At 39.1% G+C, this 15,244-nt stretch overlaps 1 protein-coding gene across 2 annotated transcripts in view; it reads right to left on the bottom strand.

Moving 5' to 3' along the window:
- ENPP3 (ectonucleotide pyrophosphatase/phosphodiesterase 3) overlaps window positions 1-15,244 on the bottom strand; it is a 66,289-nt gene that overhangs the window by 38,059 nt on the left and 12,986 nt on the right. The window contains exons 6-11 of one of the 2 annotated variants that reach the window (XM_081250626.1): window positions 13,514-13,611; window positions 8,620-8,699; window positions 5,721-5,840; window positions 5,043-5,152; window positions 3,388-3,450; window positions 2,808-2,880 (exon numbers count right to left, since the gene is read on the bottom strand). In XM_081250626.1, the coding sequence (XP_081106752.1) occupies window positions 2,808-2,880; window positions 3,388-3,450; window positions 5,043-5,152; window positions 5,721-5,840; window positions 8,620-8,699; window positions 13,514-13,611 (544 nt within the window). Of the gene's footprint in view, window positions 1-2,807; window positions 2,881-3,387; window positions 3,454-5,042; window positions 5,153-5,720; window positions 5,841-8,619; window positions 8,700-13,513; window positions 13,612-15,244 lie in introns of both variants that reach the window. The other variant, XM_081250627.1, reaches the window with a different exon arrangement.

Here is a 15,244-nt window from a genome sequence, read left to right as displayed (position 1 = left end):
TGACTCCTCCTGGCTGCACTCAGAGCCCTTCCTCCTCTGTCCTCCCCTGGCACCCTGGCATCCCGCTACCTTTGGACTCTCCACAGTTTAGAAATCATCTGTGCCTGTGTCTGTCTCCCCAGGAGTGTGGGAGCTCCTGCAGGGAAGGGACTGTGCAAACAAACTCATCACCTGCTTCCTAAGCACAGAGCTGTTCACAAAGTACACACTCCATAGATGGCACGTTGCACTGAACGTGAAGTGAGTAGATGCCAGCCTCCTAACAAGAGCAATAACAAAGCCATAAAGCCCTCCAGTTTCTGCATCTGTTTGGCCTCTTCTTAAGTTTTAAATGAGGCTTTGTCTTAATCCTTCTAGTTTCACTCTTCACTCTTTCTTTCCTTAGGACATCTCCGCTTCCATGCACCATCTGTATACTGCCAAAATACCTGATCTCCATCTACTTTGAGGTTTAAATCCATATTCAGTCGCCTTCTGGACATCTCCATTTGGATGTCACAGGCACCCCAGTCACAACATGATCTTCACCTCCAAGAAGATGCCCTTCAGTGGTCTTATTGGAGGAAACTGCCTGCTTATGCTAGAAACCTGAAAATCACAATTGATCCCCCACCCCATCACCTATCTCACACCAAGTCATATCAAGTCCATCTCTAAAATGAATCTTAAATATACCTTCTTAGGGGCTTCCCTGGTGGCACAGTGGTTGAGAGTCCGCCTGCCAATGCAGGGAACACGGGTTCGTGCCCCGGTCCGGGAAGATCCCACATGCCGCGGAGCGGCTGGGCCCGTGAGCCATGGCTGCTGAGCCTGCGCGTCCGGAGCCTATGCTCCACAACGGGAGAGGCCACAACAGTGAGGCCCGCGTACCGCAAAAAAATATATATATATACCTTCTTCCATCCATGATGGTTGCCACTACCACAGTCCAAGTCACTATTGTCTCTTTCCTGAAAGGTTGTAATGTAAAAGCCAACTCATGTCTCCCCACTTTCCCTTGCTCTCTCTAGCCCATTCCTCTTACATTATAAAAGTGATATTTAAATTCACATAGATCTGATCATGTCCTTCCCTGATTAAAATGCCTCAGTGCTTCCCATTGCATGTCTTATGGCCTAGAAGAACTCGCATGGTTTGGTGCTTGCCTCCTTCTGTAAGCTTCCTCTTAGCCCTCTCCCCTGGTCCACAGTGCTCCTGACGTTAGTGAGAGATAATCCTCATATAGCAATTCAAACAGTACCTGGCACAGAGCAGCACACAATTAGAGTTAGCTGCTATTCTTATTTTTACCATTATCATATTGTCTATTTGTCTAGCTACCTGTCCATTTGTCTGTCCATTTGTTCCTCTAATGTGCTTAGCTCCTCCCTTAATCAGGCCATTTGTGAACTTTTTATCTTTTTTGTTATTTAGAGAACTTTCTAACCATCCCCAACCCAGACTAGGTTAGCCCCTAAAGACCTCTCAGGGCATCCTGATCGTTCCCTTTGCAGCACTTTTCCAAATTACACTTAAAATTTATTTGGGTACTAAACTACAGCATTGGATAGAAGAAAAAGATATGGCACCTAAAGTCAGCTGTAGGGGTCAGACAAATGCAGATTAAAGTATCCCCTCTCAGATCATATAAAGTAGGGATAACAATTAAAATGGAAAAGAAGAAATGGTGAATATGCTTTAGATAGTTACTAAGCCATCCACCCTTAGAATAACCTGATTAAGTGTTAGATTCTGTGAGACACTCAAGGGTGGTGTAGGAATATAAAAGAGGACTAATGGGTTCAGAGTGGTCAGACTTGAGCAGGGCTTATATTAGAAATCATTTTGATTGGGCTTCCCTGGTGGCACAGTGGTTGAGAGTCCGCCTGCCGATGCAGGGGACGCGGGTTCATGCCCCAGTCCAGGAAGATCCCACATGCCGCGGAGCGGCTGGGCCTGTGAGCCATGGCCGCTGGGCCTGTGCGTCCGGAGCCTGTGCTCCACGGTGGGAGAGGCCACAACAGTGAGACGCCCACGTACAGAAAAAAAACAAACAAAAAAAAGAAATCATTTTGATTTAATGAGCAGGAAGAAGAAGGGCATTTCTGACAAACACCTAAGTCATGCTGCCAGAATGAATATGCTTGCATTGCAACTGAGGAAAACTGTTAAATGAGTTTCCACGGGGTAAGGAAACGCCATACTCATGGGGACCTTTGCAACTTTATATCATATCCAAGACAATGTAGCCTTGAGTGGGTTTTAGAAAAGAATCTGCTTTTTTAAAAAATCATATTTAAGAACTATATTTCTGTAGTAAATACAAAAGGGTTTAGATAATGAAGAAACAAGTATTGAAGAGTCTACGTCAATTATAATGGGGGCCTAGAAGGCGAATAACTCTGCCTGATGCAATAATATATTGTCCAATTATAAGGAACTTCTGATTGGAACTGTGCTTGAATAGACAGCCCTATAGTCCATGATGGACTATCAGGTGACATGGCTCGAAATGGGTTACATTAACATGTTCAGTTGACACACGGGATCTAACCTTGATGTTCTCGTGATGTGAAATAACAATGCTGCATCTAAGTATTCAATAAGTGTTATCAAATTAATCAAGATGTGCTTAATAAGGCAGATATTCTTTTTACACTTTTAACTATTTTGTGGTTAATAAAGCAGATAATCATTTAGATTTTTAACTATTTTTATGTCCTCATATATATCAAATACACTTGTATTCAGTGGAAATTAAAGAATAACGATTCATGCTGTGGGTGAAGGCTAGATGATTTTAGCTTTGTTTAAAAAGAAAAACTTACTGCGGCACTGACTGGTCCCTGAGCATGACCTGCAGAATCAGGTTGTTCCACGTATATGGTATAAAAATCGGGTCTAGGGGTAAAATTGAAACAGAAAGACGTTACCCCTTTGGAATAAAGGTACAAGTTGGGTGTGGGAGATTTGTAGGTCTGGAACTTTGTGGCAGTTTCCTCCTCTTTTTCTCTGGTCTCTCCTTCTCTACAACCAGGCCCAGTGGTTCAGTGGTTCTGCTTGGCTTTGGCAGGGATAGTGGTCTAGCAGGAAGTAAATGAGACCTTCCAGAATGTAAGCACTTGTCTGACTCAGTGCTGAAAATCTGTCTTGTTCTTGCTGTTAAGACCTCTCTTGATGAGCCACAGCCCTCTGTGTTTCCTACTTTATGACTTTCTGCTGACTCTTTTCTCTGCCACACTAGTTCTTTCTTTAAATGTCTGGTTTTAAGAATAATTCTTGAAAAATGCCTGTAAAAAGGAAATGCCAAGTTTTTTTTCCAAAATGATCATTTAAACTAAGAAATACTTTCATTTTATGCCCACAAACATCCCGCTGTACCAGCACTTCCCTGACACTAGATATTACCGTTCAGCTTTGGGCAGGTCCAGCCACTTTAACAATGTAAAGATCCTCTCTTCATATCTGACACTGCTGAAATGAAAAGTAAAAATAATTTTTAAAAATTAATCAAATCAAAATAACTTCATTATATGCCTGCTCAGGAAGGCAGGTTGATATTTTCAGATATTTTGTGTCCATATATTATAAAAGTACTGAAATGGATTCAGTACTACTCAAAGGGATTCCCATTTTCAATACCTATATGGAGATACACTCGACTCACTATTAATTCAATGTATATTGTTTTCTTTCCTTCTCATCCATCCTTCCTTCACTGTTCCCCCGGTTAAAATAGAAGGCCATTAATTACTATCCATTAGTTCAATTTGTTGATTTTTATTTACTTCATTCATTTATGCATTTATGTGCACTATCTTTTGTCAGACATGATTTGTTCATTTTAAACAGAATTTATCAGTGAGCAAACCAAAGATGACGTCCTTCCTAGAGGTTACATTCTAGTCAAGGAAGACAAACAATAAATAGGCCTAACACATAAATAAATTACAGAGTGTATTAAAAGGTGAAAAATGCTATGGGAAAACAAAAGCAAGACTAGCGACAGAATAAGGGGCACTGGAAAACTGGAGTGGGAGAGTTTGACTTTGAAATCTTAGTGTGATGAGGCTAAGACAATACTGAGAAGGTAATTTTTGAGCTACAGCCAGAAGGAGGTGAGGGAGTGGGCTGTACAGATACATGGAGTGAGATTGTCTCAGGCAGAGGAACAGCCTGTGCAAAGGTCCTACAGCAGAAGCAAGCCTGGTATGTTGGGGTCACCGAAAAGGTCAGTATGGCTCGAGCAGAGTGACAGAACCAAGAAAGTAGCTGGAGAGGACTCTGAGAGGCAGGGGCACAGCAGGGCTCATACCACAAGGGCCTTGTAGGCTTCACTCTTTGCTAAACTGCAAGCCGTTGAAGTTTTTGGTGCACAAGAGTGGCATAATTGGACTTGTTCTTTTAAGTAATTATTCTGGCTGATAAACTGAGAATAGATTATAGGGAACAGAAATAGAAACAGGGAGACGTGTAAAAAGGCAGCTGCAGTAGTGCAGGCAAAAGGGGATGACGGCTTGACCAGAGTGTTAATGTTGGGGTAATAAAAAGCTCTCAGACAGCATATAATATTTTGAATTAGAGGCACAAGGGTTTACTGATGGATGGGATGAGGGATGTAAGAGAGAGGAATCAATGTTGACTTCAAGATTTTTTGGCCCAAACAACTGGAAAAATAAAATTACCATCAAGATTAAGACCAAAAAAAAAAAAAAATTCTAGGGCTTCCCTGGTGGCACAGTGGTTAAGAATCTGCCTGCCAATGCAGGGGACACGGGTTTGAGCCCTGCTCTGAGACGATCCCGCATGCCGCGGAGCAACTAAGCCCATGCACCACAACAACTGAAGCCCGCTCACCACAGCTACCGAAGCCCGGGCACCTAGAGTCCGTGTGCCCCAACAAGAGAAGCACCGCAGTGAGAAGCCCGCACACCACAACGAAGAGTAGCCTCCCCTCACCGCAACTAGAGAAAGCCTGCACACAGCAACAAAGACCCAACACAGCCAAAAAAAATCTAATCATCCCTGCCTAGACGAGATCACATCTGCAGGTGCTTTAGTACCTGTTGTAAATCCTATATATGGAAGGAAAGGTGCCATTTATAGCCACATCTGATCCTGGCCAAAAGTAGGTACCAGCTTTTAAACCCTGATACATGGCTGTCAGCCAGATCTATAAGAAGAGAAAATTTCAAATAAGTGGAGGTCAAGAGAATAATCAGTTTGAGTAGACACGGTGCCATTTATGAGAAACTGAACAGTATTAACAGTTGCAAAATTTATTCAACTATTAAAATATATTTAAATTATTTAAAATTTGTCTTTGTCTCAGTTTAAAAAAGTAATTATCCAGGCATCCACTTCAAAAATCAAAAAACATAGGACAGTAAGAAAGATCATTTTTCAAATTGGTAGAATTGTACAGTTCTTCTTTTCCTTTTAAAGATTTATAAAACAGAATGAGTAAAAACGTTTACAGATAATCTTTCTGAGTAACTTCCAGGTTGATACGTTTATAATACAACATCCAAGTTTCAACTGAAGACAATTTAGGTGAACAACTATACACGTTAAAAAGATTCAAATATATATAATTATAAATAGTGGTGAAACACCATCCCACCCTTAGCCCTTAGAAATTAAAAAGATAATGTAAAACTCAAAGTGGAGAGAGAAGAGAGATCCACTGTCACGTTGGGAAATGAAGGTTACTTTGGAGCCACATGAAGAATGCTACATACTGGTTGTCCATGCCACCAAACTGGGTTATTTTTCTCCTTTGAAGAAAGTGAAAACTTCTTGTTGAGGTATACATCATACATTTTATTGTCAATGATGCCATGTGATTCTGGATATAACCCCTAAAATGATAATTTTTTAAAAAGATTTAAGATAAAATAATAAATTAATAGAACATACATTTAAATTGAAACAGCATAAGACCCATAACTCATATTTGAAAAGATGCCATATACCTTTCAATATAAAACCCCTGGATCTGAACCCTAATACAAAATATACATACTAGTATTATATATATACTAGTTCCACCATGGTCTATAGCTGCAAATGAATGACATTAGGCAGATGATTTGGGCCGATGGTTTTAATATAACTCATGTTATTAATAACTGTTTGTTAATTATAGATTCTATATTATAATAATGATTAGCCATTGGTTTTATTGGCAGTAATAGCAAGAAATTTACTACATGGATGATTTTAAGCATCTGAAAGCCTGGCAAATGGGTTAAAGTGTGTTACCAGCACTTTAAAAGGAAGACTGCCAAGTCTCTGTACTTCCTCCCTTCCATCCATCCATCAATCCAGTCGTTCCTGCAATTCACATATTTTTATTGAATGCCCATGATACCCTATGCAGTTGTAACTACATTTAGAGAGATTTTTAGGGTCACTATTTCGGAACATTACTATATATATGAATATGGATACATATGCATATGTAGGAAATTAATAGCACTTATGTATAATCCCTTATTTATATATACATGTATAAGTATTATATATTATGTATGTAGACTTATGTATGTGTACATATAGTCAATTCTGCTATTTGCAATAGTTATGCTCTATAAAGTTGCTGCAAGGGCTTCCCTGGTGGCGCAGTGGTTGAGAGTCTGCCTGCCGATGCAGGGGACATGGGTTCGTGCCCCAGTCCGGGAAGATCCCACATGCCGCAGAGCGGCTGGGCCCGTGAGCCATGGCCATTGAGCCTGCGCGTCCGGAGCCTGTGCTCTGCAACGGGAGAGGCCACAACAGTGAGAGGCCCACATACAGCAAAAAAAAAAAAAAAAAAAAAAAGTTGCTGCAAACACTGAATTAGTGAATATCGAACCACTGCTCCTAGAGAAAATAAAGGGTTAGGTTCCTGTGAGCCTTTGGTTACAATATTTTTGTCTACTGATCCATATGTAATCTTGTTTTATGTGTGTTTCTGTTTGAAGATCCCTTATTTAATATATATTTTTAGTTCAGTATAACTCATGACTGAACAAAGCTTATCTAACACACATATCTTCTCCATAAGGTACATCACAGACTTCTTGCTCTTAGGAACACTAGAAAGTACTTGAGCACCATACTTGAGGGCCATTGTAAACAGCAAAGTCTCCAATAAAAAAGCACAAACATGTGAAAAACATGGCACTAAATAGACAGTAGACTTTGAAAACATTTGTGTATAGAATGAGAGCTAAAAACAAGAAGGCAGAGTATTGCCTTGTTAGACCTCAGCTGGAAACATGTGAGCTAGGTAACTCAAACGTTTAGGTGAATCTGCAAAATGGAATCTGCATTTATACATGCACACACACACACACGCAAACACACATATATACATATATACATACATATAATTACTTAAGGACTAAAATTTAAATAAGTTGTAATTATTGTTCCATACTAATAAAAGACTAAATGCAATGTAGTAAAGACATAATATCCTTTGGCAATAAAGGCTGAGGCAGAGGACGCCTTAAGATGTATTCTAAATCTATAAATATTAAATAAGTTAATCTTCCTTTGAGTTCATTTTGATCATTTCATGTACATCTTCTCATACATTGAGGAGAATTCATTTGCTTTACTTGCTTTATCTAAAGAGATATAGCCAGTTTGGGACTTCCCTGGTGGCGCAGTGGTTAAGAATCCACCTGCCAATGCTGGGGACACAGGTTCGAGCCCTGGTCCCAGAAGATCCCATATGCAGTAGAGCAACTAAGCCCGTGCTCCACAACCACTGAACCTGCACTCTAGAGCCCGTGAGCCACAACTACTGAGCCTGTGTGCCACAACTACTGAAGCCTGTGCGCCTAGAGCCTGTGCTCCACAACAATGAGAAGCCCGCACAGTGCAACGAAGAGTGGCCCCTGCTCACTGCAACTAGAGAAAGCCCATGCGTAACAACAAAGACCCAACGCAGACAAAAATAAATAAATAAATGTTTTAAAATAAATAAATAAATTTATAAAGAGATATAGCCGGTTTGAATTCAATTATGAAACAAGAGACTTTATCCAATTAAATATAATAAAAAAAGACCAGGGGCTTCCCTGGTGGCGCAGTACTTGAGAGTCCGCCTGCTGATGCAGGGGACAGGTGTTTGTGCCCCGGTCCGGGAGGATCCCACGTGCCGCGGAGCGCTAGGCCCGTGAGCCATGGATGCTGAGCCTGCGCGTCCGGAGCCTGTGCTCCGCAACGGGAGAGGCCACAGCAGTGAGAGGCCCGCGTACCAAAAAAAAAGACTAGGAAAGAAAGAAATTTCCCACATCAGAGTGGCTGTCCTCATACATAGCCTACCATTCCCAGCAGACCTTCAGATAAATGGAGGTTAATCAACAGGTCAGAATAGAGGGTATTTCTCACATCCAAGAGGCTATCCTGGCCTGTCACAGAGGTAAATGAACCTAATGCTGGGACACTCATTCATAGTTAACATCTCACAGCCCTGGATTGACCCCATACTGAGACACTCCTTCCCAGCCTGAATTAGCTGTGACTGCCACCACACATGCCGTGAAACGTGTGACCTGCGGCTTGGCTGGTTCCGCCTAAGCATGTCTGGTGTGGTCAGTTGCCCTTCAGGGGCTTGTCAGTCTTGCCACTGGGCTAAGCACTTACCGTGACAATGGTGTAATGATTTGGGAAGGTTTTGGTCGGATAGACAGGTCTCAGGTATTTTGAATGAATTCCGCATGTTTCTGCAGCAAAGGATAGTGAGAAATTAAGACGTTGTTTCTTCCTCAGAAGTTGTTTAAATAACTAAAAATCATGAAAGTGTCACAGAGAAATAGAAAAACTAAGGGGTGAATTAGATGGAAAGAGGTCGAAATTCTGATGCTTAAAATTCCTCCATTCCAAGGAATGACAGTTTTCAGGAGAGGAATGAGCTAAATCAAGGGTCAGGAAAATTTTTCTATAAAGAACCAGATAATAAATATGTTAGGCTTTGCAAACCCATATGGTCTCTGTTGCAACAGCTCAACTCTGCTAGTAAGGCCTCTAAGCATCTATAGACAACATGTAAACAAATGAGCATAGCTGTGTTCTAATAAAACTTTATTTGTAGACATTGAAATTTGAATTTCACGTATTTTTTTTGCATGGCACAAAATTTTTCTCAACCATTTAAGAATGAAAACAATTCTTAGCATTAACAGGCCTTACAAAAATAGGCAAAATGGGCTGTATTTGGCCCGTAGGCCACACCTTGCTGACCCCTGAGCTAAATGTACCCTGCTTTACACAGTGCCAGCTTTGTTTGCTTTTGCTGCTCCCCTCTTTCTGACCCAGGTCATTACAACAAGAATTTCTATATAACATCCGCTTCTCAGCTAGTTCTTATACATAAAGTATCCAATATAACAAAAGTGAACATGACTATCTAGATAACTGAAAAGGAATTTAACTTGTGTAAATGCATAAGCCCATGCCACAAAGCAATGTTACAAGATGAACTAACTTTCCCACTTATTATTTTCACTCAGTACAGTTTCCATTTGATCAGTGGAGTTTCCTGCGATCTGCTTTCCCCAAAGCATGGCATCAAATTTGCTTTCAGTTATTCTGTTGTTTTCATCTGTGCAATAACTCTGCTCAAGGAGGTCAGAACCACTAAGGCACACTGATATTTCCTCTGCAGCAGTGAAGTATGAGAAGTTTTCCATACCAAAATCCTACCAAGTCTAATTCTAAAAGAGAGCTTCACCATTAGAGATTCTATTTAAGTTAAAACAAAAAGTGCGAAGGATTGTTGTCCAGAAAGCAACAAACATTGCAACTGGAAATAATGAAGGTTTTCTCAAATAGGCTTGGAACTGGTCTCCTTCCCAGCCTCGAGAACAGTGTTTCCAATATGATCCAGGAATTTCCTCCTTCAGAAGATTCTTGGATCCAATACCAAGTCTAATATATAGGACTCTGGTGGGGATGGGGGAGGTTGAAATGTGGAGGAAAAGGGGCTCAAAAAATCTGCATTTCTAGCAAGCACCCCGAGTGGTTCTGATGTACTCGAGTTTGAGGCCTGCTCTAGGACATAACATATAATCAAATTTTTTCTTTCTCAATCAATACCCCCAATAAATAAATCATGTCCTCAATCAAGGAAAGATGCATTTAATATTGTTAAGAAGTCATGTGATAGAAAATAAAATGAGATCTCATCCACTGATAAAAGACTTTAAGTGGGGAAAACAATCATACAATAGAGAGAGATATAAGGTCAGTTTCTGTTTTTATTTCCCTGAAACATGGGTAACGCCTTCAAATTCTTAAATGCCTAAAGGCACAGAGTATAAAATAAAAAACAAATTAAGCTACCAGTGATGTAAAAACATGACACCTTCGTAGTTTTAAACAGGACATATCTGTTGACTATCTACAGGTTCAACCTACCATTTTCGATCACCTGCCTTTGAACCAGAGCTATTATAGAATAAGTCATCAAAAGCAAGATCTTCTACCATTGTTTCTTCCAGGTCTTAATAATCTAAATTATGACTGAACAGAATAATTCTGGAAGGACACACAATAAACCAATAATAATAGTTGCTGCTACAGAGAAAAATGAGGAAGATCAGGAAAGAGAGTCTGTTGGTTGGTTGGTTGGTTGGTTGGTTGGTTTTTTTGTTTGTTTTTTTACTGTATACCCTCTAATGTCACTTGTAAACGTTTATCATTTGCATGTTTTACTCCTTAAAAAACATATTTTTAAAAAGAAAGTACCAAACGAAAAAAGTTCTGAAAATATAATTGGAATAAATATATATCCATAGTAACTATAAACTATAAGAAGTGGAAGACTGAATGGACGAGTAGGTGAAATAGCTGAAGAATGTACAGATGCAGCAAAAGCAGTACGAGGAAAGAAGTTCAGAGCAATAAACAGCTACGTTAAAAAAGAAGAAATTTCAAATAAACAACCTAAATGTACACCTTAAGGAACTAGGAAAAGAACAAACAAGATCCAAAGTTAGTAAAAAGAAGAAAACAACAAAGATTATAGCAGAAATAAGTGAAATAGAGAATAGAAACACAGTTCTAAAAATCAACAAAATTAAAGTTGGTTTTTTGAAAAGATAAACAAAATTGACAAACCCTTAGCTAGATTAAGGGAAAAAAAGACTCAAGTCAATAAAATCAGAAACCAATACCACAGAAATAGAAAGGATTATAAGAGACTGCTATGAACAATTACACCCCACAAACTGCATAACTTAGAAGAAATGGATAAATTCCTAGAAACATACAACCTTCCAAGTCTGAATTATGAAGAAATCGAAAATCTGAACAGACCAAAAACAAGTAATCAAAAACCTCCAAACAAAGAAAAGCCCAAGACAAGATGGCTTCACAGGTTAACTTTATTTAACATTTAAAGAAGAATTAATGTCAATTCTTCTCAAACTCTGCCAAAAATTTGAAGAGGCGAGAACACGCCCAAACTCATTTCATGAGATCAGCATTACCCTGACACCAAAGCCAGAGAAGGATACTACAACAAAAGAAAATTCCAGGCCAATACCTTCATGGATTTAGATGTAAAAATTCTCAACAAAATACTAGCAAGACAAATTCCACAGCACATTAAAAGGATCATACACCACTTTCAAGTGAGATTTATCCCTGGGATGCAAGGACAGTTACTACTAGTCTTGTCCTATCCCCAGTTTCACATCTAACTTTCCAAGAAATCTGACTTCTAGTTCAAGCTAAATCACTTCTATCTCACCTGACAGTTTGCTGATCCTGGCCCTTCTTTGTCTGCTCCCACCCATGTTAGGACAAGACAACAACCTCATGTTCTCACTAGAGTCCATGACCCCTTAGTAGTCACTGATATAATTCACTGCACTGTGGTATTAGTCCATGCTCAGTTTCCAGGCAGCTTGATAAGACACTAGAGATGAGGTTCTAGACTTCCTTAAAGTGATGCCTGCTGTCACATACCTCACCTCAACCCTACCATTCTCGGGAGGTCCTAATCCTAAATCTTTTAACACATCTACTCTTAATTGGACCTCTTATAAATGAAGAGCCCATTTTGCCTTGGTAGACCTAATTAGTTATGGCTTCACACATTAAAGGATCAAGATGTTGTATAAATGACTTAAAAAATATTTTAAACCTTAGAAAGGAAGGCTCTTAATGGTCCAGTATTTCACTGGTGTCCTTTCCAACTCTCAAGGGGATGAGCAAATAAAATAATTCCACTTCTAAAGGGGTCCAGTTCAGCCTGGCTAGATAAATTCCCTTTTGGACACAGGATTTGATATCCAGACTACCAAGGGAAATACAGATAAGGAAATAGAAACTGAGAGTTGTTAATGACTTTTCAGGCTAAAGTAACTCAGCAGTAAGTGACAAATCCTGAATTTGGAGCCAGTTTTGTCAGAGACCCAACATCTAAATCTCTTTGCTAAAGATCTGCCTCAGAGAGTGTAGGAGAACCTGAAGAGACAAAGTCCCTTATGCTGTAGGGGGGAAGTAATTTATCTTTCCACAGTCAAGGAATTTTAGTGCTGGGATTAGTAGTAGAAATCATTAGGTCTAATCCTCTCATTTTACAAATGAGGAAACTGAGGCCCAGAAAAGGTGACACCTTACTCAAAGTCAAAAGCTATTTTTTTAATAATCTGGAGAAAAATAAAAACAGGAGACCAGTAAAATTGTCAGAAATTTTCAGGACCATGGAGGTAAAAGAGGGCCTGGTAGAAGGGGGAAGTAAGAGAGGAATTGAAGCGCAGTGAAGACTATGTGCCCTGGAGCCAACCCTCTGATACTTCTTAACTTTGTGTCCTCGGGTTCTCCATTCTTCTTTATTATTGACTATAAAATTGTGTGAAGTCCAAGTACCCTAACTCAGAAGTACATCATGATAAAGATGACAATAAAAATAATAATTATAGTAATAACTGAAAATCATCCAATGTACACTATGTCCATGGTCTCACAGTATTTCTATGAGGTGATAAGTGACCATTTTACAGATGAAGAGACTAGGGCACCAACCGTGGAAGTAAACTTGCCAAAGGTCTCAGAGCTAGTAAGTGGTGGAGTCAGGTTCCAAGCACCTTGATTCCAGAACTGGACAGAGATACTGGACTTTTCACTTACTGGAACCTTGGTATCTGCTGATTCTGTCCAGTCTGCTCAGGCTCCTTCAGCTTCCCATCCTTACTGGTCATACCCACCTTGCTGAGACCCAGACCCAGGGCTGACAAATGCCAATTTTGAGAGAGTATCCATGAACAGATTTTCACAGAGCAGAAGTTATATTCAAATATAAAACAAATCAAAATAAACAAACAAAAAATAAACATGTTGTAAAAGAAGGAAGGAGGAGCTAAGAAGGATGAAAATAGATATCGTGCAGTAAACGCATCAAACTCTTGAGAGGACCCAGAACTAAGACAAACCGCTAACACTAAAGGTCAGAAAGAAAAGTGTTAGTCAATCTAGACATTAACTAACTAGGTGTCTATCATCTGCATGTCCCTGATTATAGGAGACTTACTCAGTTTATTGATATTAGGTATTAGAGTGCCCCATGTCTGTAAATATTCAGCTCTAAATCCATCCATGGAAAACAAAATAACTGGTGGCAGGTCAAATCTGAAAATGGAAAACAAGAAATTGTCCATTATTTTGATTTTTTAAAAAAGACACTTTTCCGTACTACTTATAATTCTCTAAATTAGAAAATACTAAGAAAGTACAGTCAGAAATAGTTCTAAGTCAAATTTTCCTTTCTCTTTTTAAAAATTATTTCCCTTTACAATCAGTTATGTCCAGTATGTTATTAATCCATAGTAAAAATGTACAGTATTTTTTAAAAGGTGTTACGTAAATTATCTGGGTCTTGCAACTGGGAGATATACCACCCTTTGAGTTCTAGAGTTTAAATAATGTTAGCTAACTTTATTTCCGTTTGCTCCTTGGCACTGGCTATCTGTGACACCCAGGTATACCATATATGAAGTTTCTCTAGCCCTGAGTGTTTACAATGACCAGGCAGTGCACTGTGGAGAAAAAGGAAGGGATTGGCCTCAGAAAGATGAGTTTAATTCTCTGCTTCATTCTTTATGAGCTATTTAACTGAGCAGTTATTCAACCTCTCAAAACTCAGTCCCAACCCATGCACCCAGCACTTTGGAATCATTACAACATGGCACATTAGTATCATTGCCTCACCTCAAATATATGTAGTATTTTACAGGGGCAGGTATACATGGAGCTAATTATTTGTAGTTTTACAGTAGAAGTCAGCAGCATGCAAGCAGAGCACTAACAAAACATCACCAGAAATGAGATTTTATATTAGAGACATTTCAAAATCCCAGCTTTGGCTAAGGATCCAAAAGCAATGATTACTGAATTCAATGCTCACACTCAAAAATTATAAAAGTGACAGTTATTCTACCACCTTTTGGATACAACTATTGTTATTATGATATGGACTTCAGGAACTCTGAAACTTACAAGATGTTTTATTAAAGTTCTACATTTTTTACTCTTATTCCAATATCTCAGGATATTAATATTAACCTCCAAAGCATTACAATCTCATTTGAGTTGAGTATTTAAGTTAAAATGATGAAAGGTGACTTTTGGGTTATAGTCAGAGATTGTCTTTTTTCCATTCAATATCTTTTTTTCACTTCTAAAATTTTATTTGTATTTTATGTGTATACACACACACACACACACACACACCAGAGATGTATAGTTTCATAATTTTTTCCTAACTGAACTCCACTGTGTAGCCATCACCGAGATCAAGAAACAGAATATTACTTAGAATCCTTCCCTCATTCTCCTTTCTAGTCACCAACCTCTGCAAAACACTCACCACAGACGATCAGTGTCTTGACTTCTAACAGCATAGATTAGCTGTGTCTATTTTTGTACTTATATTTATATGCAAACAGAATCATACATTATATATTCTGCTGTGTCTAACTTCTTTTACTTAACATTATGTTTGGGATTCATCCGTATTTTTGCATATAGTTGTAGATCATTCATTCTCATGACTGTCTAGAACTGCAGTGAATGAATAAACCACAACTTATTCATTCTGCTAATGGACATTTGGATACTTTCCAGTTTAGGGCTATTATGGATAACAACTATTAACAGAGGAAGTTTGTCTTAAATTCCAAACATAGTGCATACATGGGACTTCCCCGGCGGTACAGCAGTTAAGACTGCTTCCACTGCAGGAGACGCGGTTCGATCCCTGGTT

This window comes from Mesoplodon bidens (assembly GCF_964165515.1).
Source record: "Mesoplodon bidens genome assembly, chromosome: 12".
NCBI lineage: Eukaryota > Metazoa > Chordata > Mammalia > Artiodactyla > Ziphiidae > Mesoplodon > Mesoplodon bidens.
Note: the sequence above shows the minus strand (reverse complement) of the source record. Positions and strands in the feature narration are given on the sequence as shown.